Below are 22,918 nucleotides of genomic sequence, written 5' to 3'. Positions count from 1 at the left end.
GGGACTACGTCCCCCAGCAGGCACTGGCGCAGAGGATGTGCTAGGCTGCCATCTTTATTGTAGTCCTTTTCCCTGTTTCCACATGGAGTAGTCTTAGTGCATGAACTATAAGTCCCAGGTCACCGTCTCCCCTTTCCTCCAGCGGCCATCTTTGCTGGTAGACCTCGCCCCTTTCCCCTTCCATTGTCTGGTCGAAGATAATAAAAGGGAGCCAGGAAGACTGCAACTCCCGGCAAGCTTTGCCCCAACAGGAGGGGAATTTCGATATTACAGGCGGGCGAGGTGCCAAGGTGGTAGAGTGAGGCGACCGCGAGAGGCTAGGTTGCCTGCCATTTTCATGGTAGTCTCTTTATCGTCGTGGTCCTGCCAGTCTTAAGGAACTCTAGAAGGTTAGGAAACTACTATTCCCATCGCACCTCATAACGTGGACTACTAATCAGGTGTCCGCCCCTCTTCCGCCATCTTGCTTGTAGTCCTCGTTCCTTTTCACCTTTCCATTGTTCCTGAAGAGTAGAAATGGCAGCGGGAAGGCAGCAGATGGACTGCGACTCCCGTCAGGTACCACACACGCGGAGGGTTGTGGACAGGAGGGCGTGTGAGTGCCTGGTAAGGAGGTTGAGCCGGGGCAGAAGGCCATCTTGTTTGTAGTCATCGTTCCCACTCCTCTACGCTCTGCAACCCGGATCTTTGGCGCAACCGGACTACAACTCCCAGCATCCTCCACTCCCTGTTTGGCACGTCCTCCGCCATCTTGTTTGTAGTTCCCGCTGACCTCAGCATCCTATTGTTCCCTAGGTAGCACCAGCGTCCGCAGGACTACTTCCACCGTCGTGCCCTGCGCACGTTAGTCCTGTAAAGTAGCGGTGGTGGGGGAAGGAGGGGGCAGGGGGCGGGGTTCCTCTGGGAGAAGGAGGGAGTAAAGAGGAGAGAGGAGGAGGAGGGAAGGAGGAGGGAAGGGAGGGGAGGGGAGGGGAGGGGGAAGAGAGGAGGAAGGAGGAAGGAGCTCAGGAGGGATGAGAGAGGCGGCCAGGGCCCCGGGCCGAAGCAGCGCGGGGCCGGGGGACCAAGGGGGCTGAGGCACGCCTATTGCCCCCTCCCCCTTTTCCTGTCCCCTTCCATCCTTTCCTTCCACCCTCCGGCTTGAGCAAGGGGGTTTATTCAAATTTTATTTAAATCTCTATCTCCTAAGGGTCGCGCGCTGGGGGGAGGGGGAGAGGGCGGGGGCGCGCGCAGGCTGGGGGGGCGGGGCCCAGCAGCTTCCTACATCCCCCTCTGCTCGCCCGGTAGCAGTAGCGCAGGGGGCCGCAGACCAGGGGCAGGCCCAGGGGAGGGGGGCAGGTTACAGGGACCCCCCCCTCCCCGGGAACGGGCGGTGGGCGGGGCTTGCACCCCGGAAACGGTGGGGGTCCCAGGCCTGGCCCTGGACCCCTGGGCATTGGGCATCGGGAAGGGGCCAGTTAAAGGGCCGGGGGCGCTGGGGAGAGGCGGGGCGGTGTGGGGGGAGGGGAGCTGGGACTCGGACCCCCGGACTGAGTGGGGCCCGGGCAGAAGCTGTGCACTCTGCGCCCGAGGAGCCCCCGTTGGCCTGGGGGGACTGAGGGACTGAGCCCCCCAGAGCAGGACCTCCCCCTGGAAGGGCCGCGCCGCAGCCCGTGGGAGGGCCTCGCCCCCGGCGCCCCCCATCTCCACTCGCCGCTGTCCCGGCCTCCACCGGAGGGAGGGGCCGAGCGCCCTCGGGGGGCCGTGGACCCCGGCGTTCTGAGCGTTCCGCGCCCCGCGCCGCCCGGCCCCCCCGCCGCCGATGGCCGCCGACCCGCCGGGAGCTGCCGAGAAGGGAGAGATGGCTCCCGGGACACGTGTGAGGTGGGTTCATGCAGCTCCTCCTCACCCCCAGACCTGGGCAGCTCCCAGTCCCATTCATCCTCAGCCCGGCCTCTCTCTCTACCTTGCCCGCCCCCAGCCTCACCCTCGGTTTGCTCCAAACTCCTCATTTCCAGCCCTCCTTCCTGTTAGCCCTCAACCCTTCGGAACTGGCCTTCCTTCCTAGACCTTGCTTCCCCTTGCAGACCCCCATCCCCGCCTGCAGTTGCAGCCCTCCAAGGCCCCTCCCCTGGAGCGCTGGAGGGCTCCTTTCCCCCCATGGAGGGGTCTGGAAAGGGGAAAGCTGGGGTAAGACTCTGGATATGAAGAGAGCCTCCAGGCCTGCTGAATCTGTGTGGGATCTTGGAGGATCTGGTTTGCCTGGGAAGAGAAGCCCAAGGGATTCCAGACAATTAGTGATGGAAAGCAGCTTGGGAAGCTGGGAGGCGGGGGGCGGTGCACATGAGCCCATCTTGAGTCCTATGGAGATGTCAGGCTGGATTCTAGAATCCCAGGGAATCTGGGAAATTGCCCAGGTTGACCTGAGAGACCCATAAGGAAGCTGTGTTGGAGCAGAGGGAGCTCTGTGGGGAACAGAGTTGAAATTTGGGGCCGCGGAGGGGTTCTGAAGCAGCGTCTGAAGGAAGGTCTGTGAGCGCTGGGAAGTTGGGCAGCCCGGTGGATCTTTAGGGGTTAGATTGGCTGAGTAGGTTCCCATTGAATCTGAGGAAATCTAGGCTTTAGGGGAAGAGGAGTTGGGTGTTAGTAGCTTCTGAGAGAAAAGAGAGAGTTGGCAGTCAGGAATCTGTGGGGATCTGGGAGGTAAATTTGGAGTGTTTCAGCTTGGGGAGAGCCGGGGATGGAGCACATTTGGAGAACAGGGGAAGAGTTGGGACCTGTCTCAGTTGTTCCACAGACAAGGAGCCCTGGTTTTCCCGGGAGCTTCGCTGTGGGGATGTCGGTGGAAAGGCCCTTGTCCCTCTCGGTGTCCCTTGGTCCTCCCTGGGTCACGCGGGGGAGTATGGAAGAAGTGTTAGAGTAGGAGTGAGGTCAGGAAGCTAGTTCTGGAAGAGGGTGGCCTTGCCTAGAGGGAGGGGGGTTCCCCTGGCCCCTCACAAGAGGGGCACCTCCTTGTTCCTTGTCTCCCTGGGTAGGAAGCCAAGCTCTGTCTGCCTAGGAGTGGGGGAAAGCTGCCAGGAGTCTCTCCGGCAAGGGTCCCCGTGGGCCCCCCTGAGCTTGCCACCCTCCACCCACAGCCCTCGGCGTTGCTGACGCCCCCAATGTCGTCGAGCAGCCGGGGGCCGGGGGCCGGAGCGCGCCGACGCCGAACCCGCTGCCGCCGCTGCCGGGCCTGTGTGCGAACTGAGTGCGGGGACTGCCACTTCTGCCGAGACATGAAGAAATTCGGGGGGCCCGGGCGAATGAAGCAGTCGTGCCTGCTGCGGCAGTGCACTGCCGTGAGTTCTGCCCCTGCTGCAGGGGGGCACCCTTCCCCAGCTGACCTCAGCACCTATCTGGGGGGCTGGGGGTGACTCCTTCGAGGGTCATGTAAAGTTGCCATAGATTCGCTCGTTCGTTCACTGGCTGGTTCACATATCGGCCAGGCCCATTTCTGTCCTCAGCTTCAAGCTGGGGCCAATGTTAGGGTCCACAGAAAAATCCCTCCCACACCCTACTTCAGGCCTTTCCCAACTTTCAGAGGCAGAGACCCACAGAAAGCTCGGGCCCCCTTGGACACCCTCCTCAGAGCCAGGAATGGGTCTTTGCCTTCTTCAGCCTCCTTTTCACCTGTGAGAGTGGTCTTGGTTTTGAAGCTAGTCTTACCCACTGTGTGACCTTGAGCAAATCACTGTGACCCTCAAGGTACCTCCTCTGTGAAATGTTTCCTTTGTTGAGTTGTAAAGGTCAAACAGCATGGATAAGAAGGTACCTGCTGCCAGGCGCAGCACACAGTAGGTATCCAAGTACCATGGGGTTGTGCCCGCCTTCCTCATCCTTAGTGCTCCCAGGGCTCCCGAGAGTGGGCCTTTCCCAGTAGCCTTGGGACCAGCTGCATCCTGTGCTCCCCTTGTGACCCCACCTCCCTTTTTCCCTGCAGTCACCCTTTTCTGGTTCGTCTCTTTGCCCCACAGCCCCTCCCTGTTTTTCCTTTGTCCCCTGACCCTTGCCTCACTTTTCTTCCCTACCTGCTTCTTCCTGAGCCTGCCTCACAAGCTTCTTGATATGACTCAGTATTACCCCTGATTTTTTTCCTAAAGTCATATTGTCTGATAGCTGCTCTGTCTTCCCTAAGATCAGTCAGCTGCCCTTAGTGTTCCCAGGGGTCTTGCCAAAACCAGGTTCATTGTGGCCTCCAGGGCAACCTCCGTACAGCTAACTGAGCAAACTCAGACTCACTCCAATCTGTCGCCATGTTCCCTCCAGCTCTCTCTCAGTATTACTGTCACCTTGGCCTATAGTCTTATAGGGCCTATAGTCCCTCCTTTTCCAAAGCCAGCTATGTCAGGTCACCCAGGACCTGGATCCAGATGCAGCCATCAACAGTGTCAACTGTGTATCAACTACCTTTTCTGCATTGTCTCACTTTTATGACAGTCCTGCGAGGAAAAACTTCCTAGCCCCATTTGACAGATGGAGAAACTGAGACATAAGGGGGTTAAATCAGTTCAAGGTCATGCTGCCAAAAAGGAACAAATTCAGGATATGACCCAGCTTGCCCCCCTGGGTTCTAAACCTTATCTCACAGCTTACTAGGGTCCCCAGAAAGAATAGTCTTTCTCCTGTGGTTTGCTTTTGGGATCCCTGACACCCCCTTTCCCCCAACAGCCCGTGCTCCCACACACAGCTGTATGCCTCTTGTGTGGGGAGGCTGGGAAGGAGGACACAGTGGAGGGAGAGGAAGAGAAATTTGGTTTGAGCCTCATGGAGTGTACAATCTGCAACGAGATCGTCCACCCTGGCTGCCTGAAGGTGATGGTCCTGGTGACCCTGGAGGCCGGGGTGGGGCTCAGACTTGGGGAGTAAGGAGCTGGGGTAGGATGCCTCTTGAGTTTTTTGACACCTGACATCCACTCCCTGCCTTTGTCTACAGATGGGGAAGGCTGAGGGTGTCATCAATGCAGAGATCCCCAACTGCTGGGAGTGCCCTCGCTGCACCCAGGAAGGCCGGACCAGCAAGGTAGAGGCTGGGGCTTGGGAGGGTGCCAGGCTCTGGGTAGGCGGGAGATCGGGGGTTGGTGCAGAACCTCACCCCCAGCTTCCATCTCCCCAGGATTCAGGTGAGGGACCAGGCCGCCGCAGGGCTGACAACGGCGAGGAGGGTGCCAGCCTGGGGAGTGGATGGAAGCTGACGGAGGAGCCGCCGCTTCCACCACCTCCACCCAGGCGCAAAGGTCCCTTACCTGCTGGGCCCCCCTCAGAGGATGTGCCTGGGCCCCCCAAAAGAAAGGAGAGGGAGGCAGGGAATGAGCCCCCTACCCCAAGGAAAAAGGTGAGCCAGGGAGCATGCTCACTCGATTCAGTCTAAGGGATTTGGGGAGCTGTAGTCCTGTTGCTTTTGGGGGGAACCTGGGACATTCAGCTTCATGGGTTACCCCCAGGGGTTGTTGGGAGATGTAGTTTGGAATTTCAGGTGGGAGGATGGTGCATGTTCAGTGTGGAGGAGAGGTACAGGTGAGAAGCTACTGGCGCTGGACAAGGAAGCTTTGGGTGCTTTAAGGAGGAGGGAGAGAGCATGCTCAAATTAGCTGCTGCAGAGGAGGAAGGAGGGGCTGGAAAGGGCCTGAGGGGGAAGAAAGAGGAGATGAGAGCATGCTCAGTGAGCCAAGACACTGGTTACCCGATGAGCATGCTCAGAGTTCTCCCTGAGGTGGGGGCTTCTGGGATTTGTAGTCTTAAGAGGTGAGCATAGATCTTAGTTTTGTGGACAACCAGGGGTTAATGGCGTTTCTCCCTTGCCCCCTGTCTCCTTCTTGCCCTGGTAGGTGAAAGGAGGCCGAGAGAGGCACCTGAAGAAGGTGGGTGGAGACGCCTGCCTCCTCCGAGGATCGGACCCAGGCGGCCCCGGCCTTCTGCCCCCCAGGGTTCTGAATCCGAGCCAGGCTTTCTCGTCCTGCCACCCTGGGCTCCCTCCCGAGAACTGGGAGGTGTGCCGGGGACCTCCTCCCTCCCCTTCCCACTTTCCTTTGCCCCACCCTCTATCCTGGAGACAGAAATCTGTCCTGCCTACCTTATCCTACCCCAGCCCGCTTGGCCACGATGGGCAGGCAATTGGGCCCCTGGGAAGAGTAGAGGGGAAGAGTGGGTTGGGGCCAGGCCACAAGAGCCGTGGACTTGCCAAGAACCCTTGGGGTATCGTTTGACCCATTTGCCTCATCTTTCCAAACCTTTAAGGGGTAAGAACTGAGTTCAAATCCCTGTTCAACCATTGACTTGCTGATTGGTCTTGGCAACTTATCAGCTGCTCTGGGCTTCAGTTTCCTCATCCGTGAAATAGAAATGATACCACTTCCCTTATCCAGTCTATGCCACAAAGCTGTTTAATGACATTAAATGAGTTTTGTAAACTGCAAAGGGACTAGATTTGAGGGAAGTAAGGCCCAGAGAGGTTTGAAGACTTGTCCAAGGTCACATAGCAATGCTAGCATTCAGCTGTCACTTTGCACTGACACATCAAATGCCAGGGTCTGCTTGACTGTGCTCAAATTCTTCCTCTGCCATTTGTCAGTTTGTCACCTTGGGCAGGTTCCATAATCTCTCAGAGCCTACGTTTCCTCATATCTGGAAAGAGTGGCCCCAGTTGCCACTGCATCCCAGCGCTGTGAGGATGTCATGAGTCAGCGAGGGTGGGAGGCTCCGCCCGGGCCCAGATGATCATTGGTACTCCCGTCTCACTGCAGAGACGCTCGAAGTTGTTTGCTCCAGCTTTCTGTGTTGTAGATGATGAGAAAGGGGCTTGCCAAGGTCACAGAGAGAATTGATAGCCTGGTCAATATGCAAAACTAGATCTGTAACTGTTCTCCACACCTCACTACTTTTGGAAACTCATAAGCTATAGAGACACATAAGTCTTTGAATTCTTTGCATCAGCACCTTCCTGTGACAGATAAGGAAAGTGAGAAGTCCAGAGAGGAGCATGCCTTGACTGAGGCCCCACAGGGCAGGAACTCAGGACTGTCCCTCCAGCTATTCATACCCCCGTGACTCCTCAGGGGTCGGCGGGTGGAAAGGCAGGTGCCAGGCCCTAGAACAGCCTCCGTCTCTCCCTGCAGAAACCAAAGCCGCCTTTGACCTCTGCTGAGGGCCCGGCGGTGCCTTCCCCGTCACCCCAGCGGGAGAAGCTCGAGCGCTTCAAGCGGATGTGCCAGCTGCTGGAGCGGGTGCCCGACACGTCCTCGTCCTCCTCGGACTCCGACTCGGACTCCGACTCATCAGGCACATCGCTGAGTGAGGATGAGGCTCCTGGCGAGGCCCGGAATGGGCGACGGCCAGCCCGGGGCAGCTCGGGCGAGAAGGAGAACCGTGGGGGGCGGCGGGCTGTGCGCCCTGGCAGTGGGGGGCCCCTCCTCAGCTGGCCCCTGGGCCCCGCGCCCCCGCCCCGGCCCCCGCAGCTGGAGCGGCACGTGGTGCGGCCCCCGCCTCGAAGCCCCGAGCCCGACACGCTGCCTTTGGCTGCTGGATCCGACCACCCCCTGCCCCGCGCCGCCTGGCTTCGTGTCTTCCAGCACCTCGGGCCCCGAGAGCTATGCATTTGCATGCGAGTGTGCCGGACTTGGAGCCGCTGGTGAGTGGCCTGGACAGGCCTGGGTTCCATCGCCCCACTCGCTCCTCACTCGCTGGGTGACCTGCAACAGGTCCCTGAGCCTCTCTGGGCCTGGCGCTTGTGCTGATGGTGCTTCTGTAGGATGTACATGCTGTAGCCAGTGCTTCTGTATTGACTGCACAGGCTGCTTTTGATTTATTTGCTCACTGAACCCTCACAACACCTCTGTGAGGTGGGTATTGTTATCCTCATTTTCAGAAGTTGAGGTCAAGGTCATGAGGAGAGGAAACAGTAGAACCAGGAATTTGAACCTAGTCCTTCTGGCTCTAGAACCTTTCTCCTTAAAATTGTTACTTACGAGTGTTTAATATGTGCCAAGTATAGTGCTGACTGCTGTACCTGCATCCTCTCACTTGCTTTTCACCTCTCGCTGCTGCTGCTGCTAAGTCGCTTCAGTCGTGTCCGACTCTGCGACCCCATAGATGGCAGCCCACCAGGCTCCCCCATCCTTGGGATTCTCCAGGCAAGCACACTGAGGACAGTCTTATTATTGCTCCCACTAACACATAAGAAGGGGCCTCCCAGGTGCCTTAGCAGTAAAGAATCTGCCTGCCAGTGCAGGAGCCTCAGGAGACTCAAGTTTGATCCCTGGATGGGGAAGATCCCCTGGAAGAGGGCATGGCAACCCATTCCAGTATTCTTGCCTGGAGAATCCCATGGACGGAGGAGCCTGGTGGGCTGCAGTCCGTGGGGTCGCAGAGAGTGGGACACGACTGAAGCAACTTAGCACACATGCATGCACACCTAAGGAAGCCCTTTATGGGGCTTCCTCACTTCCCACTGCAGAGGCCATGAGTTCAATCCCTGGTGAGGGAACTAACATTCTGCAAGCCATGTGGCGCAACCAAAAAAGCAGAAAGCCCTTTGCTGAGCGGCCCCTGCTCCCCAAGTGGCAGCCATATTTGGGCCTCCTGATTATGCTTGGAACTTCTTTGTGGCCTGGAGCCACCACCAGCACCCTCCACTTACCCTCCTCCCATCTCCCCACTGCTTCCTGAGTCTTGTTTCTATAGGAATGTGGGTCAGCCTCTCCAACCCTTGGTCTTACTCTTCGGTCCTGTCCCTTTCAACCCCCACCCCCACCTCTCCACCAAACTCCTCCAACACTCCCCCCACACCCCAAAAGAGCACATAGAGGCTTTCTGCATGTTGACAAGCCTTCATTCGTTTTCACGTTCCCATGTAAGTATTTGGGGCAAATACCGTATCTGTTTTATCTTCATGTTCTCAGCACAGGACAAAAGGTAATGTGTTAGTCGCTCAGTCGTGTCCGACTGTTTGCCAACGCCATGGAGTATAGCCTGCCAGGCTCCTGTCCATAGAATTCTCCAGGCAAGAAAATTGGAGTGGGTTGCCATTTCTTTCTCCAGGGGATCTTCCCACTGAACTTTGTCTCGGATTGCAGGCAGATTCTTTCCCATCTGAGCTACCAGGGAAGCCCAAAGGGTAATGGATTGCAGGCAGATTCTTTCCCATCTGAGCTACCAGGGAAGCCCAAAGGGTAATGTAGGTGCTCAAAACACAGTTTATTAAGTGAGTAAATCCAGGTTTTTTCCCCAGACCCTTCCTGTGGCCCGGGCATCCTGTTGGGATGTGTACACATTAGTTGATACGTTCCTCATACCAACAGCCCTGTGAAGGGAGAGCGTGAGGGACACTCGAAGTCACAGTGCAGTCAGTGGCTGACCTTAAACCCCAGTCCTTTTCCTTAGGATTCTGGTGTACTTGTTCACACTTGCTGGTCTGTGGAGGCTACAGAGCTACAAGGAGGGGAAGGCAGGCTCTGGAGATAAATTACCCATAGTTGAATCTTTTTTTTTTTTTTTTTTTTAAATGCTTTTTTTTGGTTTGTTTGTTTGGCTTCGCCAGATTTTAGTTGTGAGCTCTTAGCTGGCGCATGTGGGATCTAGTTCTCTGACCAGGGTTTGAACCTGGACCCCCAGGAACAGTCCTCCCTAGTTGAATCTTTCACTGCTGAGCTGTATGCTGTCAGGCTAGTTCCTTCTCTGTGCATCAGTTTGTGCATCAGTTTCTTCATCTGTTAAAATGGGAACCAAGGCATTTACTTCATGAGTGTTTTTGTGAGCTGATACAATAAAGAATTGAGGACAGTACCTCGGAAATAGAAACTTCTTAGTGCCTTAACAGCAATCATTGTCACTGGTTCAGCTACAAATATCTGCTGAAAGCACAGACTTTTAAAATTCTGGGAACTCAGATCTGTGCCCTTGAGTTTTCAGTCAACCTGCAACATAATAGAAACAAGTAGTTACAGCAGTTGCTGGGATCACCTCCTCCGCCTCTAGTAGTCTTTGGGGAACCGTTTGCCAAGGCCTCTTGGTCAGGGCCAGCCCTGTGCTTGGTACATGGGACCCAGAACTGATGAAGACCCAATTTCTGTCTCAAGGGGAGACTCGTGACTGCAGGTGGACGAAGCAGAGAAGCTGACTGGATGGTGGTTTTCTGCTTGGGCTTAGGAGTCTAGTCCCCATGGGTTTCTCACCTGTGACTGCTGTACTTCTTGGATAAGTGGCCATGGGTGGATTGGTATACCTATCAGGGCCTCAGTTTTCTTATCTGTAGTCTGGGTTCATGTCAATACCTAGTAGGGATGAAATGAGGTGCTTCTTGGAAAATGCTTAGCACCATCACTAAAGGGTGCTAAATGCTCAACAAAGGGGTGGTTTTGGATGAGCAGAATGAGGGTAGGGCTGAACAAGGGCCTGAGAGGGCACAGTGGAACTAGTCTAGAGGCTCTGTCAACCTGGGCACAGAGGCAGGGCCTGTGGGGATGAAGAGGAGGGGCAGGAGTTGAGAACTTCTTAGGAAGCAGGATGACTTGGATTTGGTGACTAAAGGGATGTGGAGGCAAGTAGGGTGACATGCAGCTGGGTTTCTGGTCCATGAGCCTGGATGGGCAGCAAGATCATGGCACAAGCTTGGGAATACTTAGCAGGGGCAGGTTCCTGGGTCAAGCTAAGTGCTCACATTTGCCAGGTTTGGTCTGAAAGGCCTTTGGGCCCATCAGGCACTAACAGGAGAACACCTGGAGGCACAGGTCTGTTGCTTAAAAGAAAGATCCAAGTTGGGGAGTTTTTAACCTATAGATAGCAGCTTCAAGGAAGAGGCCAGAAATCAGTGTCCGCACTTGCGAGTTAGAGAAAGAACAGCCAGAGACTTGCAGGGGATTGGGAGCAGAGTGTGTCCCGAAGGAGAGATTGAGGAGGGAACAGGGGTGGGTGTTGGCGAGAGGTCACGGAAGATCAAGGACCAGAAGTGTCAGCTGGATTTTGCTCCAAAGAGGCCTGGCTGTCTTCTGCTGTGTTGTGGTGGAGGGGAGGGCACTGGAGCCAGGTTGCCTGGAATTGAGGTTGGACTTGATCTGTTTGTTCTCTGCCATGTCCCTAGTTTCTAGGATACCCGGCATACAGGAGGTACTGAAAAAACACTTGTTGAGTGAATGAAAGTGAGGAAATCGAGTTGGAGTGTGAAAAAGAGGCAGCGAAGGTGGAGCTGGATAGAAATTTGTAGGTGGGAGAGCGGGAAGTTGCAGGCTTTCCCGTCGGATGGCTTCCATCTTCTCTTGGAAATGGGAGGCACAGTGATCTGCCCAGGTCAGGGGAGGGAGGTGGGGTCATGGGGGGAGGCAAGGCCTGGGGGAGTTCCGGAGTCCCAGGGAAGAGGGTGGAGACTTCGCTGGAAATGAGCAAGGAAGGCACTATACTGCCTGGTCAAGGCAGCTGGACTTGGGACTAAACACTGATGAATGGATGGAAGGAGCTCAGTGCCAGCAAGGAGCCCAGAGAGCTGATAAGGAAGACGTGGCTTTGGGTTGGACCCTGGGAAGCTGTGAAGTCCTTACAGGTAGCAGTTTTGGCTGGTCTAGCTCTGTGGCCCCCGAGGGCCTCTGCAAGAGGGAGGTTTTGGACTCAACTTTGGAGGTGGGTTGAGTTGGTCAGGGGTGTCTGGAGTCAAGGGGAAAGGGAGTGGGGTAGGGCATTTGGCCATCAGGCTCAGCGTCCCGTGGGTGATGGATGCCTTGGCCTTGGACTTCTTCCAACCTCTTACCTAAGTGTCATTCTCTAGTCTAGGGAGAGGGCTTCCCAGGTGACTCAGTGGTAAAGAATGTTCCTACCAGTGCAGGAGATGTGGGTTCGATTCCCTAGATCAGGAATATCCCCAGGAGAAGGAAATGGCAGCCTGCTCCAATATTCTTCCCTGGAAAATTCGATGGACAGAAGAACCTGGTTCATAGGGTCGCAAAGAGTCAGACACGACTTAGTGACTGAACATGCAAACACTAGTCCAGGAAGAACCTGTCTATGGCCCCCTGTTACCCTCACAACAAACTTCCGTGGTCCTGTTGGACATTTGGACAAGAACAGTGACCGCGCTAGACACTTCCTCTGTATAGTCTCTCCCCCTTTTTTTTTAAACATCTTTCGTTTAATTGTTTTAAATCACTATTAAAATGAAACGAGTTAATTTACTCTCCCTTCATTTTTGCAGCAAACCTGTGAAATCAGTGCTGCTTTTACACCATTTTATGGTTTGGAAAATGGAGGCCCAGAGAGAGCAAGGGACTTGCCTAAGGTCACTCCAAGCACAGAGGCGGCAGAGCTGGGGCTTCGATCCCTACCGCTCACACTCCGCGCCTCGGAGCTCTGTGCCCATGTTCATCCACCCTGGCCTTCCAGCCTTCCTGGCCAAGGCACCCCTACCCTGGGCTGGCCCTCCTCCGTAGCCTCACCCCTGACTCTCCTCCATGTTGGAGCTCTCGATCCAGACCAGCTTGCTCTACCAGCTGGCTCTGCTACCATGTAATCGAAGTGGGACCTTGAAATCAGTCTCCTAACTTCCCTGGACCTCATTTTCCTGACCTCTAAAAAGGAGATGGTGATTATAGTATTCACCTCCTAGGGCTGTTGAGAGGTTAAATGTGTAATGCGTAGAACGTAGTAAACCCTTGGTGAACATGGGTTTTCATGGGTGAACATGAGGTATTCAGGTATTCGTGCTGGAGTCATCGTCTTCGTCATCCTCATTGTTACGGGGAGATGATGAATTGCCTTTTGTTTCTACTGCCTAAGATTCTCAGAGCTCTCCTGGTTTTTTGTTTTTTTTTTTTTTCTGTGTACTTGGCCAGGACACTGGTTCTTCCTTATCTGAACTCAGATCTCCTTCCTCCTCCCTCAATAGAATTAACCCCTGCTGTGCAGCACGCAGGATCTTAGTTCCCTGACCAGGTTTCAAACCTGTGCTCCCTGCCGTGGAAGCGCAGAGTCCTAACCACTGGACCGCCAGGGAAGCCCCAACTGTTGTCTTCCTTCAAGTCTCAGGTCTGGCATTGTCTCCCCAGGAACGTCCCCGACCCAGTTTCTCACCCGCTCTTATCATGTCCCTTGTCCCAGTTACTGTAAGACTCAGCTGCCTCCCCCGTTTCCTCACTGTTCAGCGTCTCGACACTTAGTATCAGTAGGGGGCCCTCGGTGACTATTGGCTGCCACTCTGAGATTTAAACCCAGTGTTCTGGTCATCCAAGGGCAAAGGGACAAATTAGCTGCAGCCAAGAAAAATCAGGAGAGACTTCCTGGAAGAGGAAGCACTGGAGCTGAGCCCTGAGGGATCCGGGTTGGTTGGCATTTCCATCAAAGACAAACGTGCCAAAATGGGTTGGCACCAGATAGCAGGTGTCTGTTGGTAAGCAGGTGGTTTGGCCTGGCTCTTGTGGAGTGCAGTATACAGATAGCTGGTGGCCTGTGTGTGCCCTCGAGGGGAAGGGTTCCCAACTAGCCACATAAAATCCAGGAGGGCTTCAAGTTGGTGGTGACAGTTGAGCTGGAACTCATGACTGGGTCAGAATGAGCAGAGAGAAATTTTGGATGGAATGGGATTTCACTGAGTGGAAGCAGAAAAGGGACAGAACCTAGGGGCAGAAGCTGGATTGAAGGTGGGTAGTTGTTTTTTTTTTTTCCTTTTCCTGTTTAGAATCAGAGAGATTTGCAAGTGTTTATTGTTTGAGTGGGTGGAACCAGGAGAGGGGGAGGCTAGAATGCCAGAAGAGGAAGGGAAATGGTAGGAAGTGGCAGGTGGGACAGAGGGTGGAGTTTTTTGGATCAAAGCCTTGGTGTATGTGTTTCCAGCTTTCCCTAAAATGTCACCCAAGGGTTCTGGAGTTTGCCTGAGACTTGCAAGTGGCACAAAAACTTGGCTTGATCTTTCTATTATTAATAGTTTTGAAAAGAAAGTTCCTCCATTGGGTGCTGTTATATCTTTCGGATGTGTGCACGCTCAGTTGTGTCCACTCTTTGGAACCCTATGGACTGTAGTCCACCAGACTTCTCTGTCCATGGAATTTTCCTGGCAAGAATCTTGGAGTGGGTTGCTGTTTCCTCCTCCAGGGCATCTTCCTGACCCAGGGATCAAACCTGCGTCTCATACATCTGCATTGGCCAGCGGATTCTTTAACACTTGACAACCTTTCTAATACTTATCTCCCTTTTAACAAAAATAGTCTTTAGATGGCAGCCAAAAGCCATAGCAACACCTAGCTAGAATTTAATAATCCTGGTCTGTTTTTATGGTGTTTATGTCTAAGTATAACATATGTATGTGAAACAATACTGGTTTTCAGTGCAAATGCTGGTTTTAAGAATTGATTTAAAGATGAATTTACGTTCTGCAGATAAGTGGATACTGAATGACTGGAGTTTGGGCATTTCTGCCCCAGCCCAGGGCTTCCTGAAGGGAAAGCCTCCAGAAGCGGGGCTGGGAGAGAGATAAGAGACAGCTTCCTGGTTCCCCTCCCCACCCCTGCTGCTTCTGAAACAGTTCATCTCGCCTAGTGGGAACTTTCTGACATGGCTTTGAACTACTGTACTGAAAGAAACTTTTCAAACCGCATCTCGAGAACTCTAGTGTAAGGTGTTGGCCAAAAAAAATTTGTTTGATTTTTCCATAACAGCTTATTGGGGGGGGGGGGCAACCTGAATGAACTTTTTGGCCAACCCAGTACTACAGTGTATTAGTAGATGACTTTGGCAGAGATGGGGAAGGGTTCCTTGGTAACATCTGTTTGGGAAGTGCTTCTCCAGTTTTCTGCATGCTGGTCTCATCAAGGCTGTCAGAGTTGCTGGAGGCCAACCCATTTCACTTTATGCAGGCCTCATTCATCTTTGTAGTTTCAACAAGTGGGACCTACTGGGCCTTCCATAAACACTGACCGAATCACTGGGAAGCCATGAATGGAGTGTGTGGTAGGGGTGCTCTGTGGGAGCTTTGGGTGGTTCACATTCAGCTTGGGACCATCCATTTGTGCAACAGATGTACAGCAGGTAAACTACGCACCTGGCCCGGTGCTGGGCCCTGGGGGTGCTGAGGGGAAGAAGCCAGGGCTGCCCTTGTGAAGTCTCCATTCTGGCTGGAGGCTCATAGTAATCACAGACTAGTAAGTCCAGCCCTGGGCAGCTGGTCTTCAGGATGAGCAGATGTGGATCACGGGCGGAAATTAGTAGAGGTTGAGAAGTACCCACAGCCACCATAACTGGTGAGAAGCCCAAGGCAGAGGATGGGGGCTGCTGCTGGATCTCTTTGGGTCTCCATCAAATACAGTGTGTAGAGTGTGTTTGTCTTTGGCACAATGCTTTGGAAGCTTTAGGCCCCCTGACTATAGATTTTTTTCTGTTTTTGGTTGGGCTGGATCTTCACTGCAGGGTGAGGCCTTGCAGTGAGCTCTAGATGGTCAGGCTCTAGAGCACACAGCCTCAGTAGTTGCAGCACTCAGCTTATCCGGGTACTCCGTGCAGGCTCTCTAGTGCAGTACATGGGCTTAGTTGCCCCACGGCATGTGGGATCTTAGTGCCCCAACCAAGGATCAAACCCATGTCCCCTGCATTGGAAGGCAGATTCTTAATCACTGGACCAGGAAAGTCCCTGTAAGGTCCACTAACTGTAATAACCCCATTTGATCTTATAACCATCTCGTGGGCAAGGCCCACCTGTTGACTATCACTTTCTGTGTTATAAACAAGACCTGAGGCCCAGAGAGAGGGATAGGCTTGCCAAAGATCTCACATCCAATTAGTGATGGAGTTGAACCCCACACCCAGTGTTCTTGGCCTGGGTCCTGGGGCTTCCTTCCCACCCCTGCTGTTTGGTATGGACCAGGAGAGAACTGGGGTGAACCAGGGTGGGGATTGTGGTTTCCCTGAGACTGAGCTGAGGATTGAGGTCTCTGTCTCCCCCTTGTGGCCAACAGGTGCTACGACAAGCGTCTGTGGCCTCGAATGGACCTGAGCCGGAGGAAGTCACTGACCCCGCCCATGCTTAGTGGTGTGGTTCGCCGCCAGCCTCGAGCCCTGGACCTCAGCTGGACAGGTGTCTCCAAGAAGCAGCTGATGTGGCTTCTGAACCGACTGCAAGGTAGTGCCGGGTGGTGAGGTGGGGTGGGGTGAGGGAAGGGAACAGACCTGGGACAGCCCTTCTAGCACCTGTTTCCGGGGACCTCCCCCTTCCCCCAGGCCTGCAGGAGCTGGTGCTCTCTGGCTGCTCCTGGCTCTCTGTCTCTGCCCTGGGCTCAGCCCCACTGCCGGCCCTGCGGCTGCTGGACCTCCGCTGGATCGAGGATGTTAAAGACTCCCAGCTCCGCGAGCTGCTGCTGCCTCCGCCAGACACCAAACCAGGTGTGGCCTTTCTTGGCTCCTTTGTAGGAGGGGTTGGACAGGCTGGGGGATGAGGCCTCCACGGTCTCTTCCAACTCCTGCTGGGTGTTAAAGGATTTGAAGAACAGATAGAGCTTGAGGTTGAGGAGACAGGCCCTGCTTGGCCCATGTTCATTCATTCACTTTCCTGCTGTGTGCTGGGCCCTGTGATCAGAGCTGAGGGGATGGGATAAGGAAGATGTAGCCCCTGACTTCCAGAGGGGAAGATAATTAGGGGATGAAATGCAGTGTGGGACAGGAGGATGACACAGAATTCTAGGAGAAGCCAGGAGATTGTGAGCGAAATCTCTGGGTATGGTGGGCCCTATCGGGGGAGACTTCTTCCAGGGGAGCAGAGGGACCGCTGTGGAAGAATGCAGGCCTGGGGTGGCTGGTCAGTTCCATTTGTCAAGAGGAGCCAGACAAAGGATCTTCTCTGAAATATCCTGGTTTTTAAATGATGGCACGTAATTCAGCTTCTTTTTAAAATTCATGTGTGGGCCCAGCAAAGATATGATTGAGCAGTAGAATTGGCCCCTAGATCCTCTTGCCCTGAAGTGAAATGATGAGGACTTTTCTGGGGGAGCAGAGCAGAAACGAGGGAGCCAGCTGACTTGCACGGTTGTGTGGAGGTGGTGGTTACATTTCCTGAGTCAGACCCCAGCCACCTCTTCACCCAGCTCAGTCCCTGGCCCCTGCCACCAGGTAAAGTCAGCTTCATGGCACATGGCCTCTGGGCCCGGCCCTGGGTAGGGCCCTGGAGACCTCAAACTGAGTGAGCCCCATTCCCCAGTCATGCAGAAATAGAAGGGCGTGACATGGTAACGGCTGTGGTCGGTGCAGGGGTGGGAAGGTGGGAAAGGAGGGCGATGAGAAAAGCCCTTCTTAAGGAGGTGCTATTTGAATTGAGTCCTGAAAGAGACAGGGTTTTCGCAGGGAGTGTGAAGGAATAAGCAGTTTTGTGAAGCCTGGGAACCATGTTGGCAAAGAGGGGATGCTGGGAACTGGGGCTGGTCTGGTAAGCACCAACCTGGTCACTTTAGGGGTCCTATTGAGGTGTGAGGTAGGAGTGCTGAGGCCTGGAGCTCTTCGTCTAGTTCTAGCCAGGAGCTGGGATACTCAGCATTTTCTCTGGTCCCCACCAGTGTGTTTTCCATGATGAAGCCAGGGGAACCACCCAGAAGATCAGGTCTGTCCATGTCACCCCATGCTCTCCACTCTTTGTTGTTGTTCCCTGGTGCTCTTTGGATGCAGATCAGTACTTTACCGTGGTCGATAAGGCCACTGACCTATGCTATCCTTACATTTCAGCCATCTCAGCCTCCCTGCCAAGTTTCCTTCAGCCCCAGGGCCTTTGCCCACTCCTCTTTGCCTAGAATGCTCTATCCTTCGCCTGATACCCAGTCGCTTTCTAGGCCTCAGCGTCAATGTCACTTCCTCCTAGAAGCCCTCCAAGGTCTCCTCCTCCATTGAGATGAGAGTCCCTCTTCCAGAGAGCAGTCCCCTTCTAGCATATTATTGTACAGTGGTGAAATGATTTGGTTAAAATCTGTCTCCTACAAGGTTCTGAAGCTCCATGAGGTCAAAGACTGTCAGCTCAGTGCAGCACCTTGCTTTGGCAGCTCTCTTTCATGGCTCCCTTCTTGCCAACCCATCCCCCTCACAGCAGTCTTGGAAGGGGAAGGAACTAGGATTTCTGGGTGAGGCCCAGAGGGCTTGAGTGACAGCTGCAAGTCACACAGGCCAGGCCAAATCTGAGCACCCACCCATGGCCCTCTCTTCCTGGAGCTGGACTGAGTGTTGGAAACAGTGCGTTCCGTGAGGTGAGAACGCGCCGGTTGCCTGGCAGACCAACTCCATCTTCTCCTGCTTGAATTGACTTCATTCTAAGCCACTTTATCAGGAGCTCGCAAAGGTGAGCCATCCAGGCCCCCCTAAGCCTAATATGCTCCTTGAGACTCTACCCACTTTTTTTTTCCCCTTGGCTACACTGGGTCTCTGTTGGCTTCACTCGGGCTTTCTCTAGTTGCACCAAGTGGGAGCTACTCTTTATTGCAATGCACAGGCTTCTCATTGTGGTGGCTTCTCTTGTTGCAGAGCAGGGGCTCTAGGGCACATGGGCTTCAGTGGTTTTGGTGCTTGGGCTCAGTAGTGGCTCACGGGCTCAGTTGCTCCTTGGCATGTGGGATCTTTCTGCACCGGGGATCGAATCCATGTCCCCTGTATTGGCAGGCGGATTCTTAACCGCTGGAACACCATGGAAGTCCTGTCCGCCCACCTCTATCCCCTTGGCTTCCTGTCCTCGTGTGGCATCCCTGGATTAACACTGCAAGTTTTCCTACTTCCTTGCTTTTGCCCCTGCTGTTCTCTGCCTGGCTACCCTTCCCTTCCCCATTCCTTCTCATTCAAATAAATCCCTGAAGGCCCACCTCAGTGAAATCCTCGAGCCCACTGGCCTTGCCCCAGCCACACGAGACCTCTCTTTCCTCTGCTTTCCTCTGTTGGCCTTTAGCTGTGGCCTGAGGTTGAGGGCTTCAGCAGGTATATCCCCTCTCCAGGCTCTCAGCTCCTCAGAGAGAAAAGGAGAGAATTCAGAGCTTGCCAAGTAGGTGCCCAGAGGTGGCCTGGCAGGTTACAGAAGTGGTGAGCTTGGTGCAGGATGTTAGGGAGTACACCTTGCCACCCAGCTTCAGCATCGTTGTTGGGTGAATGGGGTAGCCCAGTGATGCTAGATCTTACAATTTTTCAGGGAAAAGCTCCATATCAAAATTTCTTTATAAAAATGGCCTTTTATGTAGCATCCCTGGTGGCTCAGATGGTAAAGAATCTGCCCGCAATGTGGGAGACCCGAGTTTGATCTCTGAGTCAGGAGAAGGGAATGGCTACTTACTCCAGTATTCTTGCCTGGACAATTCCATGGACAGAGCAGCCTGGTAGGGGTCAGACAGGAGTGAGCGACTAACACACACCTCTTATGTAGCATCAGTCATTAAGAAAAATGTGAACACTTTGCAGATCCATGAAACACTCATGCAGGCTAGTTCCCTGACTTGGTATCGTATGATCTAGTTTATTTATTTCTGGGTGAGGCTGGGGCCTGGAAAGCCAATAGCATTGTGGTTAAGAGTTAGGACTTCTGAGTCACAAGGCCTGGTGTCTTGGCTCTGTTCATCCATAGTCATGTTATCTTGAGGATGTAAGGCTTGGGGATGTAAGCCTGAGTGTTCTCATCTGTAAACAGGAATGATGATCAGAAAACTTGTCTCCCAAGGCTTTGGTTCTTAAAGTGTGGTCTCGGGACCAGCAGCTCAGCGTTGCTGGAGAACTTGGTTTTTCCTTTGTCTGGATTTTTTTTAACCATGCCATGTGGCATGCAGGATCTTAGTTTCCCAACCAGAGATTGAATCTATGCCTCATGCAGTAGAAGCACAGAGTCTTAACCTGGACCTCCAGGGAAGTCCTAGGAGAACTTGTTAGGCTGCCTGGGGGTGGGGCCAGCAATTGGTTTCAACCAGCAGCCCAGGGAGATACAGAAGTCAGTCTCTGTCTGTCTCTCTCTCTCTCGGTTTTTCTTTTTCTCTCTCCTCTAATTGGAGGGCCACTGGGCTAGGGGCAGGCTGCCACTTAGCTGCTACCTGGCCTACAGTGCATGCTCAAGCATAGTTACAAAAATGGAAATCCAGGATCATGGTAGACACAATATAAAGGAAAGCTTTGGGGGCAGAGATGAAGGGTGGGAGCTCTTCTACCCCAGAGATGGAGGAAGGGGAGTTCTCTGAGCTCAGACGGGAAAGCCAGGGACCCTAGCCAGGCAGGGGCTAAATACAGGTGGCCTTGGGCAGGGTCCCCTGTGGAGTTTGGCTCAAGTGTTTCTGAAGAGGGAGAGGAATTTGGAGCTGAGACAGGGGTGAGACCTTGTAGGAACTCAAATGTTCTCCCAAGTAGATTAGACTTCTCTGAGGTGCCCTTGGAGAGTTTTGAGAGAAGAGGGATGTGGTCTCATATATTTGAGAACTGCTCTTTTTTACAATTAATTTTTATCTGAGTATAGTTGCTCTACAGTGTGGTAGTGTGGTGTTAGTTTCTGCTGTATGGCAAAGTAAATCAGCTATATGTATACAAATACACATCCCCTCTTTTGGGGATTTCCTTCCCATTTAGGCTGCAAGAAAGCACTAAGTAGGGAAGCTTCCATGAGCTGTACAGTAGGTTCCCGTTGTTTACATATTTGATACATAGTGTCAGCAGTGTATCTGTGTCAAGCCCCAGCTCCGGGTGTCACCCCGCCCCCCTTTCTTCCTTGTGAGAATTGCTCTTTTGATAAGTGAGGAGGTGGGACAGGAGGCCGTCCTGTTGGGGATGTCATTTGTTGGATGAGTGACTATATATTGACAAGCATCTATATCCCAGGTCCTGTGCATAGATCAAGACACAAAAATTCCTGCCTTGCTGGAAGTGGCATTCTGGTGCAAGGGTCCCCAACCCCCAGTGTCACTCCCCATGGCTCCCCGTCGCTCTCATTACCACCTGAAGCGTCCCCCCCTCCCTCAGCCCTGTCCATGGAAAAATTGTCTTCCATGAAACCAGTCCCTGGTGCGAAAAAAGGTTGAGGACTGCTGTTCTAGTGGGAGAGAGAAAAATACGTCAGTGAGAAAAAGAGGAGAAAGTGCAGGGAAGGCTTTGGAGCACGTGGAATGTTATAGTTCCGAATGGCATAATCGTGGAAGGCCTCCCCGAGGAGGCAGTGTGAGCAGTGGACAGATGAAATGATGGCAGCTTGTGTGGGTTTGGGGGAGAAGAGCAAGCCACGAGCCACTCAGAAAATGCAAATCAAGGTTCCTTTAGAGTGGGAGCAGGTCGGGGGTGGTGAGGGAGGAGGGTGCAGATGTAGCCGGTGCGGGGATGGGAACGGCCCACAGTGGTGACCTCTTCTCTGCCTACCACAGGGCAAACGGAGAGCCGAGGACGGCTGCAGGGGGTAGCAGAGCTGCGCCTGGCCGGCCTAGAGCTGACGGACGCCTCCTTGCGGCTCCTGCTGCGCCACGCACCCCAGCTGAGCGCCCTGGACCTGAGCCACTGCGCCCACGTTGGGGATCCCAGTGTCCACCTTCTCACGGCCCCCACCTCCCCGCTCCGAGAGACCCTGGTACACCTCAATCTCGCCGGTAAGCGCCGTCCCTTATCTCTCCATCCTTCCAGCCTCCTGGGCCCTGTGATCCGGGTGGACCCCTTGCTCACCTTCTGGTCTCAGCTGCCGTCGCCCCACCCTCAGGTTGTCACCGCCTCACGGACCACTGCCTCCCGCTGTTCCGCCGCTGCCCGCGCCTCCGCCGACTCGACCTGCGCTCCTGCCGCCAGCTCTCCCCAGAAGCTTGTGCCCGGCTGGCAGCCGCCGGGCCCCCTGGCCCCTTCCGCTGTCCAGAAGAGAAGCTGCTTCTCAAGGACAGCTAGTTGGGTGCCCCCCACCCTCCCCCAGGACTCATCAGGAGCCTGGACCTCAGGCCTTCATTTCACCCCTGCCAGGAGGCCAGGTCACCCACCTCATGACTTGGTATTCCTGAGTTTTACGACTTGGGGTTCCTGCCCAGGGACTCGAGCCAGCCTCCCCCACTCTCTACCCCCTGCACTGATATCTCTGGGGGTCTCTTCTTCCCATCCCCTCCCCCTTCCACCTGCTTCATCGTCCATCCCCTGGGGGAAGCGGGTCAGAGGTACTGGGGGCCGCTGAGCCAAAGGGCTGGTGGGAGGGGGGTTGAGGTGCAGTTTGAGGGGGGGCGAATGGGGAGAGTATCTGCACACAGGATGCTGGGAGCAGGGGGCTGGGGGAGGTGGAGGATGGGCTGGGGGGTGGGGGGCGGGCAGAGAGCAGACCATCAGGTGTTCAGGGAACAAAGACCAGATACTTGGAGTTGGGGGGGGTAGGGTGGGGGGGCCAAAAAGGGAAACCAGAGGAGCAATTGGGGATCCAGGTGTCAGAGATGAGGGGATTTGGGGAACCAGGGGAAAGCAACAGGGCTGAGTGAGGGGCGGGGGGCAAGAGCAGGTGCAGGGGGGCAGTAGTAGCCTCTCGGGCCACCCCTCTCCTTCCTCCTCCCCGGATTTCAGTTCCTTCTCCCCAGCCCTGACTCCTTGAACGTCACTGACAATGGCAGCTATCTTGAGGAGTGGGGCCCGCGGGCCTACCCGCTGTTCAGCGCGCCCTGGGGAGTGGTGAGGGGTACCCCCGCCCCCTACCTGCCTCCCCGCACTATACTTGAACATTCATCTGTACTGAAGTGTTACTTGAACCGGGGGAACCTCGGACCTGGGGGAGCCAGAGCTTAAGGGGACGGGACCAGCTTGGACTGAGACTGGACTGGTGGACCACCCAGTTCGGACTGGACCACCCCAGGCTCTCTTGCTTTACTGTATTGAGCAGCTCCACCCCTCCTGACCCTGAGGTGGGGGTGGGGGGTGGTGGGCCAGCCCAGTGATGGGGAAGATGGGACTCCTCCAGCTTGGCTCTTCCCACTCTTTCATCGTCATGGAACCTTGTATC

At 54.6% G+C, this 22,918-nt stretch overlaps 1 protein-coding gene across 2 annotated transcripts; it reads left to right on the top strand.

Annotated features, from left to right (window-relative positions):
• The first annotated feature begins 516 nt into the window (after positions 1-516).
• FBXL19 (F-box and leucine rich repeat protein 19) lies at positions 517-22,038 on the top strand. Of its 2 annotated transcripts, none has more exons than XM_052664223.1 (11): positions 517-558; positions 3,117-3,317; positions 4,687-4,830; positions 4,952-5,038; positions 5,132-5,350; positions 5,844-5,876; positions 7,131-7,642; positions 15,939-16,102; positions 16,201-16,362; positions 21,327-21,545; positions 21,653-22,038. In XM_052664223.1, the coding sequence occupies exons 1-11, from the start codon at positions 517-519 to the stop codon at positions 21,829-21,831; spliced, it is 1,962 nt and encodes a 653-aa protein (XP_052520183.1). In that variant the 3' UTR covers positions 21,832-22,038. The 2 variants fall into 2 exon arrangements, with proteins under 2 accessions (XP_052520183.1, XP_052520176.1); XM_052664216.1 differs by having other exon boundaries at positions 5,844-6,005.
• The last annotated feature ends 880 nt before the right edge of the window (positions 22,039-22,918 follow it).

Source organism: Budorcas taxicolor, chromosome 2 (genome assembly GCF_023091745.1).
Source record: "Budorcas taxicolor isolate Tak-1 chromosome 2, Takin1.1, whole genome shotgun sequence".
Taxonomy (NCBI): domain Eukaryota; kingdom Metazoa; phylum Chordata; class Mammalia; order Artiodactyla; family Bovidae; genus Budorcas; species Budorcas taxicolor.
Note: the sequence above shows the minus strand (reverse complement) of the source record. Positions and strands in the feature narration are given on the sequence as shown.

Excerpts from the sequence above, each read along its gene's own strand:
- FBXL19 (XM_052664216.1), top strand. The coding sequence starts at position 517 with ATGGCAGCGGGAAGGCAGCAGATGGACTGCGACTCCCGTCAG. Across the intron at positions 3,318-4,686 it reads TGCTGCGGCAGTGCACTGCC|CCCGTGCTCCCACACACAGC; the intron begins GTGAGTTCTGCC and ends TTCCCCCAACAG. Across the intron at positions 6,006-7,130 it reads TCCCTCCCGAGAACTGGGAG|AAACCAAAGCCGCCTTTGAC; the intron begins GTGTGCCGGGGA and ends CTCTCCCTGCAG.